Source organism: Chiloscyllium plagiosum, chromosome 21 (assembly GCF_004010195.1).
Source record: "Chiloscyllium plagiosum isolate BGI_BamShark_2017 chromosome 21, ASM401019v2, whole genome shotgun sequence".
NCBI classification, from domain to species: domain Eukaryota; kingdom Metazoa; phylum Chordata; class Chondrichthyes; order Orectolobiformes; family Hemiscylliidae; genus Chiloscyllium; species Chiloscyllium plagiosum.
Window position 1 is genome coordinate 51298488 of NC_057730.1, and position 10814 is coordinate 51309301.

The following is a 10814-nucleotide window of genomic DNA, read 5'->3' on the forward strand; positions in this document are numbered from 1 at the left end:
ATTCATGTAGAACTCTGAGCTCAAAAACTGCATGAATTCATGTAAAACTCTGTTATCTCACTTTTTAGATTAGAATCAATTTAAACATCATGGCATAGACAGAGAACACAGGGGGCCAATACCTTCAACATATTGTCTAGCTATCACCATTGTTAACAGCTAACCCAAGAATGCAACTTTTTTAAAAAAGGGTTTTGTGATTTGCACATGAAAGAAGTGAAACTATCACTGTATTCCAACAGATGAAAGGCTTAACAATCAATTTTCAATGTATAATTTCAGTTACATCATACTGTAAACTTTTGCTATGAATTCTGTGTTAGGATTGAGCCCTCCACTATCACCTGATGAACAGGCGTCACTCCGAAAGCTAGTGTGTTTCCAATTAAACCTGTTGGACTATAACCTGGTGTTGCATGATTTTTAACTTTATACCTCTCATGATTTTGTAGGCCTCAATCAGGTCCCCCCTCAACCACCTTCTTTCCAATGAAAATAATCCTAATCTACTCAACCTCTCCTCACAGCTAGCACCCTCTATAACAGGCAATATCCTGGTGAACCTCTTCTGCACCCTCTCCAAAGCATCCACATCCTTTTGGTAATGTGGTGACCAGAACTGTACACAGTATTCCAAATGTGGCCGAACCAAAGTCTTATACAACAGTAACATGACCTTCCAACTCTTGTACTCAATACCCTGTCAGATGAAGGAAAACATGCCATATGCCTTCTTGACCACCCTACTGATCAGTATTGCCTAATGGACCTGAACATCCAGATCTCTCTGCACATCAATTTTCCCCAGGACTTTTCCATTTACTGTATGATTCACTCTGGAATTGCATCTTCCAAAATGCATCACCTCGCATTTGTCCAGATTGAACTCCATCTGCCATTTCTCTGCCCAACTCTCCAATCCATTTACATTCTGCTGTATTCTCTGACAGTCCCCTTCACTATCTGCTACTCCACCAATCTTAGTGACATCTGCAAACTTGCTGATGAGGCAACCTACACTTTCCTCCAAATCATTTATGTATATCACAAACAATAGTGGTCCCAACATGGATCCCAGCACAGGTCTCTGTTTTGAGAAGCTCCCTTCCACTAATACTCTCTGTTTCCTGTTGCCCAATCAGTTCTCTATCCATTGAGTGAGAACACCCTGGACCCCATGTGACTTCACCTTCTTCATCAGCCTACCATGGGGAACCTTATCAAACGCCTTGCTAAAATCCATGTTTATAACATCTACATCCTTTCCCTCATCAATCAACTTTGTCACCTCTTTAAAGAATTCTATTAGATTTGTAAGACATGAACTTCCCTGTACAAAACCAAGCTGCCTAGCACTGATAAGCCCATTTTCTTCCAAATGGGTATACATCCTATCCCTTAGTATCTTCTCCAGTAGCTTCCCTACCACTGACGTCAGGTTCACAGGTCTGTAATTACCTGGATCATCCGTGCTACCCTTCTTAAACAAGGGGACAACATCAGCAATTCTCCAGTCCTCTGGGACCTCCCCTGTTTTCAAGGAAGCTGCAATAATATCTGTTGAAGCCCCAGCTATTTCCTCTCTCGCTTCCCTCAGTAACCTGGGATAGATCCCATCCGGTCCTGGGGACATGTCCACCTTAAAGCCTTTTAGAATAACAACACTTCCTCCTTCCTTATGCCGATTTGACTTGAGTAATCAAAGATCTATCCTTAACCTCACCATCCACCATGTCCCTCTCCTTGGTGAATACCGATGCAAAGTACTCATTAAAAATCTCACCCATTTTCTCTGACTCCATACATATCTTTCCTCTTTTGTCCTTGAGTGGGCCAACTCTTTCCCTCATTACCCTCTTGCTCCTTATATATGAATAAAAGACTGGGGTTTTCCTTAACCCTGCTCGCTAAGGATATCTCATGACTCCTTTTAGCCCTCTTAATTCCTCATTTCAGATTGGTCCTACATTTCTGATATTCTTCCAAAGTTTTGTCTGTCTTCAGTCCATGTTTATAACATCTACATCCTTTCCCTCATCAATCAACCTTAGACCTTAGGTATGCATCCTTTTTCCTCTTAGCTAAAAGAGAGATTTAACCTGTCATCCATGGTTCCCTAATCTTGCCATTTCTATCCCTCATTTTGGTAAAAACAAGGACTGCAGACGCTGGAAACCAGATTCTAGATTAGAGTGGTGCTGGAAAAGCACAGAAGTTCAGGCAGCATCCGAGGTGCAGGAAAATCGATGTTTCGGGCAAAAGCCCTTCATCAGGAATATTCCTGATGAAGGGCTCTTGCCCGAACATCGATTATCCTGCTCCTCGGGTGCTATCCCTCATTTTCACAGGAACATATCTCTCCTGAACTCTGAGCAACCTCTCTTTAAACACGTCCCACATATCAAATGTGGATTTCCCTTCAAACAGTTGCTCTCAATCTGCACTCCCCAGCTCCTGCCGAATTTTGGTCTCGTTGGCCTTCCCCCAATTTAGCACTCTTCCTTTAGGACAACTCTCATCCATGAGCATCCTAAAACATATGGAATTGTGATCACTATTTCCAAAGTAATCTCCCACTGAAACTTCAACCACCTGGCTGGACTCATTCATGAGTTGGACTATTGACATTCTGCTGTAGAAAACCCTTCTGGATGCTCCTTACAAATGCTGCTCCATCCAATCCTCTAACACTAAATGAACCCCAGTGAATGTTGGGAAAATTAACATCTCTTATCGCCACCACTCTCTTGCGCCTACATCTCTCTATGATCTCGCTGCATATTTGTACCTCTATCTCACACTCCCTTTTGGGAGGCCTGTAGTACAGCCCCAACATTGTAACCTAACCCTTCCTATTTCTAAGCTCAGCCCATATTGCCCCACTGTTCGAGTTCTCCATAGTGCCCTCCTTCAGCACAGCTGTGATATCCTCTCTGACCAGTAATGCAACTCCTCCATCCCTTTTGCCTCCCTCTCTATCCCGACTGAAGCATCTATATCCTGCGACATTTAGTTGCCAATCATGCCCTTCCCTCAACCAAGTCTCAGTAACAGCAATAACATCATACTCCTAGGTACTAATCCAAGCCCTAAGTTTATCTGCCTTACCTACAATGCCTCTTGCACCTCAGACCACCAGACCCTCTGCGTTCATCCACCGCTTCCTGCCTACTCTTCCCCTTAGTCATACTGACTTCATTATCTAGTTCCTGACAGGCTTTCGTTACTACCTCCTTACTGTCCACTAACCTCCTCATTTGGTTCCCATCCCCCTGCCGCATGTTTAAAGCCTCCCCAACAGTGTTAGCAAAAGCACCCCCAAGGACATTGGTTCCAGTCCAGCCCAGGTGTAGACTATCCCATTTATAATAGTCCCACCTCGCCCAGAACCGGTCACAATGTCCCAAAAATCTGAACCCTTCCATCCTGCACCATCTCTCAAGCCATGCATTCATCCTGAATACAGGTATTCTATCATTCCTACTCTGACTCGCATGTGGCACTGGTAGCAATCCTGAGACTACTACCTCTAAGGTCCTACTTTTTAACTTAGTTCCGAACTCCCTAAATTCTTTGTGTAGGACCTCATCCGTTTTTTACCTATATCATTGGTGCCTACATGCACCACAACAACTGGCTGTTCACCCTCCCCCTTTTCTGCAGTCGATCTGAGACATCCCTGACCTGTGCGGAGAAAGTGAGGTCTGCAGATGCTGGAGATCAGAGCTGGAAATGTGTTCCTGAAGAAGGGCTTATGCCCGAAACGTCGATTCTCCTGTTCCCTGGATGCTGCCTGACCTGCTGCGCTTTTCCAGCAACACATTTCCATCCCTGACCTGTGCACCTGACAGGCACATACCATTTGGGAATCTCATTTTCGACCACAGAAATGCCAATCTACTTCTCTTACAATTGAATTCCTTATGACCATAGTCTTTCCACTCTTTTTCCCGCCCTTCTGTACAACAAAGCCAGCCACGGTGCCATGAACTTGGCTACTGCTGCGTTCCCCTGGTGGGCCATCTCCCCCAATAGTACCCGAAACAATATACCTGTTTTGGAGGGAGATGACTGCAGGGGACATGTGCACTGCCTTCTTGCTCTTTCTCTGCCTTTTGGTCACTCATTCCCTTTCTCCCTCAGTAATCCTAATATGCGGTGTGGCCAATTCACTAAACGTGCTATTCATGACCTCCTCAGCATCACGTATGCTCTAAAGTGAGTCCATCCACAGCTCCAGAGCTATCATGCAGTCTAACAAGAGCTGCAGCTGGACACACTTCCTGCACGTGAAGGAGCCAGGGACACCCTGAGCTCCCACATTGAGCAAGAGGAGCATTACATGGGTCTGAGATCTTCTGCCATTTTTAATCTTAAACTTTACCTAAGTTGAGACGAAAGTTACAAAAAAGGAAAAGAACAAAGAACAAAGAAAATTTACAGCCCAGGAACAGGCCCTTCGGCCCTTCAAGCCTGAGCCGATCCAAATGTACTGCCTAAACCTGCCGGTCAATTCCTAAGCATCTGTATCCCTCTGCTCTCCACCTACTCATGCATCTGTCCAGACAATCTTAAATGAAACTACCGTGCCTGCCTCTACAACCTCTGCTGGCAACACTTTCCAAATGCCCACCACCCTCTGTGTGAGGTACTTGCCGCGCGTATCCCCCTTAAACTTTCCACCTCTCACTTTGAAAGCATGACCTCTCGTTATTGAATCCTTCACCCTGGGAAAAAGCTTGTCTCTATCCACCTTGTCTATGCCCTTCATGATTTTGTAAACCTCAATCAGGTCCTCCCTCAATCTGCTTTTTTCTAGTGAAACTAAACCTAACCTACTCAACCTCTCTTCATAGCTAGCACCTCTTATTTAACCAACTTACCAAAATTCTTACCTTATCAAAACAGAGTCCTTTTCTCTGGTTAAAGGAGGAGGGCGGGTGGGAGACACTACGCAGGTAGTGTCTCGAGTTCAGCCGCTGCCAAATATATCAGCTTTTTAAACGGTTTGCTTACCTTCCCGGCAGACCCCCAGTCCTCGTTCTCTCCACCCTCACTGCAATTAAAATTGAGGCCGCAGATTCCCAAGACAATGGTTTGCTTACCTTCCCTTAGGTTTTTTTTAAATCTTGCCCCCTTACCTTAAACCTATGTCCTCTAGTTCTGGACTCCCCCACCCCAGGGAAAAGACCTTGCCTATTTATTCTATCCATGCCCCTCATGATTTTATAAACCTCTATAAAGGTCTCCCCTCAGCTTCTATTCCCAGTCCCAGTCTATTCAGCCTCTCCCTGTAGCTCAAACCCCCTAAATTGGCAATACCTTTTTTGAACCCTTTCAAGTTTTGTACATAATGTTTCCAATTCAATACCCAGGATTCAAAGCGAGTTTACAAAATACAACAGAAAAAGTCAGACCTTAAAAGTTAAATCTATAATGGAATGATTGGCGGGCTTGCTCTTTGCATGTTTCAAATATAATCATTGCAAATGGCACTCAGAGGCACTTCTATGTTGAGAGCTCCTTTTATATATTGCTTCCTGCACACTCTAGATTGGGAAGGCATTAGCAAAGCCATTCTGAACATGGAAGGGATTGAGTGTGCTTATCCACTTTTAATAAAAGTTAAGGAGAGATGCCATGGGAACTGAATACTCTCTGGCTGAATGCACCTATTACCCTTATTACTCTTGGTTAAGAGACAAGTAAGGGCAATAGAAGTTGGAACTTTCCATGACTCCAAATGTTGTAATAATTACATGCTTTAATAGGGGAGCTGGAAAATTATCTGGCTATGAAAAAGGAAGGACATACACTTAAGTAAGTTGTGGTGAAAATATAATTCCACTAAAAGGTGCATGAAGGAATTACAACCTCAAACAATCAATGCTCCACTGTGTTTTAGCCATCTATCTGATCTGTGACTTTGAGAGTGAATTCACACTGGAAGTGTAGGAATATTGCTGCCTATAATTGCATACAAATGTTTAATGCATTTGTAAGACATCCTGTCCTACATTTTAAATAGGTGGGTTACCAACTGAATTGAATAGTGGACAGAGGAATCTGATACAAGTATATCAAGCATTTGTCCACAACATTAAAATGAGGGGCTTTACAATCTTAGTTCCCAAGCTGTTTGATTAAGATCCTACAAATGTCATTGGTACTGGATAATTAGACAGTATTTAGCATTTTAGGCACATTCTGCAATTTTTCACTTAATTTCCTATTATTATCAGGAATAAATATGGTGTTTTCCTTTTCTTAGAAGAAGCTGTCATGATGTTTAGTATCATTGTTTGTCTGGAAATGATCACAATATAATACAGTGAAAGAGGAGATTTATTAATGTTTATCTGTTTTTCGTATCATGTATTTTAAGAAGCATGTACATAGGTGTATGCGTTAAGAAGGCCTGCATGAGGCATTAGCTTGAAAGATTTTACTCTGGGATTTCCCTGATTTGCTTCAATCTCATCTGAAGCCACAAGTTGTTTGCAGACAGGGTTAGACAAAGATTGGAAGAATGTGCAGGGAAGACCACCTGAGCTGTACTATCCCACAAGCAGAAACATTTACATAGCACCTTGTACAACGAGCAGATGTTTCTCAAGGTTCCTGACAACCAAGTAGCATTACTCTTATAATGCAGAAAATGCAGCAGCTCATTTGCACTTAGAAAGCACCCCAAAAATCAGTGTGATAATAATTTGTTTTATGTGATGATGATTGAGGGTAGCAAATTAGACTGTTATCAGGTATAACTCCCTTGTTCTTCTTTGAGGTGGTTCCATGAGATTTTTACACTTGCTCAAGCATGCAAATGGAGCCTCGCTTTATCATAGAACCCCTATTGGAAGCAGGCCATTCGTCCCATCGAGTCCACACCAATCTTCCTAAGAGCAGCCCACCCGGACCCACTTGCATTTCCCAGGGCTAACCCACCTGCATTTCCCGGGGCTAACCCACCAAACCTGCAGATCTTTGGACTAACAGGTTTATTTGAAATCCAAAAGGTTTTGGGAGTTCAAATTAATCTGTTGGACTAAAACTAGGGGTTGTGTGACTTCTAACCTTGCTCACTCCAGTCACTCCACATCTTTGGACTGTGGGAGGAAACCGTAGCATGCAGAGGGAACTCAGACAGACCCAGGGAGAATGTGTAAACTCCATACAGACAGTCACCCGAGACTGGAATCAAACCTGGTGCTGTGAGGCAACAGTGCTAACCACTGAGTCACTTTGTGCTCTATTTAACACTTCAGTTGAAAGGACTGTCTTTTCAGAATTGCAGCGCTCCCTCTGATCCACACTGGAGTGTCAGCCTTGATTTTTGTGCTCAAGTCCCAAGCGTGGGAATTGAAGCTGGAACCTTGTAATGCAGAGGTGAATGTGTAACAAACTGAACCAATTCTGATATAGTTTGTCAATTACCTATTTCAAATATCTTCCAAAATAATCCTTTGTATCTTTAATCATCCAGTTAACCAAGTTAGCTGAGTTTTAAGTTGTATTGGCACTTTCAGCTAGCGACGACTTAAAAAAAAATCGATATTGAGCATTGGAAATTCTTGAGTCAGAAGACAGGAACACAAAGTGCAACTTTGACACAATACTGCATTCTGATCAAAGGCCATCAAAGTGAACTGTGAATGGATTATTCCAAACCTGTGAATGACGTAAACAGTGAAAAAGTTAAGAAAATACAGCAAGAATCAGAAAATGTGATTCTCAATGAGCAGAAAAAGAAAGTCCAATTTTCCACTTAAAGTTTTAACGGCCACATGGGAATCTCACTGCAGTGTAAAGTGAGGATTGCAGATGCTGGAGATCAGAGTCGAGAATGTGGTGCTGGAAAAGTACAGCAGGTCAGGCAGCATCCGAGGGGCAGGAGAGTCGACGCTTCTGGTATAAGCCCTTCATCAGAAATGAGGCTTGTGGGTCGGGGCTGAGAGATAAAAGGGAGGGGGGTGGGGCTTGGGGGAGGTAGCTGGGAAAGTGATAGATGGACGAAGGTGAGGGAAAAGGTGATAGGTCAGAGGGTGCAGTGATGGACGGGTCCGAAGGGTGGTGCCGAGTTGGAGGCTTGGGACTGGGATAATGTGGGGGGAGGGGAAATGAGGAAGACATTGAAATCCACATTTATCCTGTGTGGTTGTGGGATCCCAAGGTGGAAGATGAGACTTTCCTTCTCCAGGCATCTGATGATAACAGTTTGGCGGTGGAGGCGACCCAGGACCTGCGTGCCCTTGATCGAGTGGGAGGGGGAGTTGAAGTGTTCAGCCATGGGTGGTGTGGTTGGTGGTTGCGGGTGTCCCAGAGATGTTCTCTGAAACGATCCACAAGAAGGCGTTCTGTCTCCCGGATGTAGAGGAGACCACATCGGGTGCAACGGATGCAGTAGATGACATTGGGAGAAGCATAGGTGAATTTCTGACTGATGTGGAAGGATCCCCTGGAGCCTTATACAGAGGCAAGGGGAGTGGTGTGGGCGCAGGTTTTGCACCTCCTGTGGTGCCAGGGGTGGAGTGGAAGGTGAGGGCTGGATGGACCCAGTGTGGTCGATTCTCCTGCTCCTCGGATGCTGCCTGAACCCGCTGTGCTTTTCCAGCACCACACTCTCGAATCTAGTTCACCCTGTCTGCATGTGCCAACATCTCTTTGCTAACTAATCTCGCCTGACTTACATGTAGGCTGCTATTTTCCAAGGAATAGGAGAGAGATGAGACTCTGCCAACTCCTGACATCAAAGTTGGAACATCGAAGACAGTTACTTGTCAGCTGCAGCTCTCTGTGCTTCCAGGTTGACCAGCAGTTTCCAACACCTCAGGGCATGCTCCATGGATGGTGGCCGTCTGCACCCCCCCGTCCATGTGGAAGACAACATCAGCAAAGCAACTCGTCATCGGGGCACATCTCTGACTAACTCAATGTATGTTTCAACATTTCAATACTGTGCTGCGGAACTCAGTGACACCTTCACACCGCAGTGCTACTGCTAGGTTGCTGTGCAATAAGGACAGTCAGCTATCTCATACAGAACACAGTGCCTCTTAGAACTCCTAGCTTACTTCCTATACGCTCACTCACTTTACGCTCATTGAGATATCCACAGGATCTCTGCATTGCCTTTTAGCACATTGCAACTTCAATCAGAACTTACAGACACAGAATAGTTCTGTCTTGCCTTTACTGCAGAGAGAAAGCCAAGCAGCTTGTCATGGTTGTCAGCATTGATCAGTCAAGGAGGTGGACATGTTGCAGCACAGCACTGTGCTAACTATTGTAGACTAACGTATCTGAGTGTTCAGCTCAGGGTTATGATGAAATACTCATCGCTGCTTGCTTAGAAAGGTACAGCATCAGCAATACTGAAGAGAACCACAAGACCTTACTGGCCAAAACACTGTACTTGTTCACTGTTCGGCCCCAAACCCTTCATCCAACACCTCCCTCACTGTCACACTCCAATGAATCTCCAGGATCTTAAGGATTAGATTACTTTACTTTACAGTGTGGAAACAGGCCCTTCGGCCCAACAAGTCCACACCAACCCGCCGAAGTGCAAACCACCCATACCCCTACATTTACCCCTTACCTAACACTACGGACAATTTAGCATGGCCAATTCACCTGACCTGCACATCTTTGGACTGTGGGAGGAAACCGGAGCACCCGGAGGAAACCCACGCAGACACGGGGAGAATGTGCAAACTCCACACAGACAGTCGCCTGAGGCGGGAATTGAACTTGGGTCTCTGGCACTGTGAAGCAGCAGTGCTAACCACTGTGCCACCATGTAATTCTCCATCCTTACTCTGACAGCAATGCTCAACTGTGGCACTGGAGAAAGATAAGAACAGCAAAATCATGGGAATTCTGTCAACTCCAAATTGTGTCCCTTGGCTGTATACTGCTATTTATTCATTATCATTGGGTTAATATCCTGGATTTCTCCACCAAATGTTTCAGTGGGAACAACATGACCAAAAAGACTGCAGTGATTGGTGTTATCTCTGACATCTCAGGTTAACAGGGAGGGACAGGAAATGTAGCCTAGCTAAAATCGCCCATGTCCCAAGACCCAGTGGGAAAATGCCGGTCCCAGCTGAGCAATGCTGCTGTCTGTGTTAACAATTGTTTACTTGAGCCTTACCTGACTGAAACAATAGTGCGTGGATTTACCAAAGGGTAGGCTCACCTGCAAGAACACCTGCTAGGTACAGCAGGCCAATGCGCATAATCCCATGGACCATCTCCAGAGGCACTCCAATCATCAGCTGCAAGAAAGCATTGAACCCCAGTTGTTCCAACCTGTAATAACCACAAGAGCCTGCATTAGAGTCAAGCATTTCACAGGATGCATGAATGTAAATGTTAACATTCAGTGAGCTCTGCTCATAGTTATGTTTAATTATTACTAGAAGCCCATTGTTCGATATGTGCAGCTAGTTGATTTAATCGTAATCCCACTGACATGCAGAGTGGGGGGATTGTGGAATTCTCTGCAAACAGAAAGCAGTTGAGGCCAAAACATTGAAATTTTTCAAGGAGTTAGGTAGCGTTCATGGAGCTAAAGGGATCAAAGGGTATGGGGAGAAATGAAGAACAGGGGACTGAGTTGGATGGTCAGCCATGATCATATTGAATGGTGGAGGAGGCTAGGATGGCTGAATGGCCTACAAGGTTAGATCTCATGGAATACAGGGAGAACAAGCCATTTGGATACAGAACTGGCTCAAAGGTAGAAGACAGAGGGTGGTGGTGGAGGGTTGTTTTTCAGACTGGAGGCCTGTGACCAGTGGAGTGCC

At 44.7% G+C, this 10814-nt stretch overlaps 1 protein-coding gene across 2 annotated transcripts in view; it reads right to left on the reverse strand.

The window, feature by feature from the left end:
* rhbdl1 (rhomboid, veinlet-like 1 (Drosophila)) overlaps positions 1-10814 on the reverse strand; it is a 256641-nt gene that overhangs the window by 48792 nt on the left and 197035 nt on the right. For both annotated transcript variants that reach the window (XM_043712056.1, XM_043712057.1), the window contains one exon: positions 10205-10317. In XM_043712056.1, the coding sequence (XP_043567991.1) occupies positions 10205-10317 (113 nt within the window). The remainder of the gene's footprint in view (positions 1-10204; positions 10318-10814) is intronic.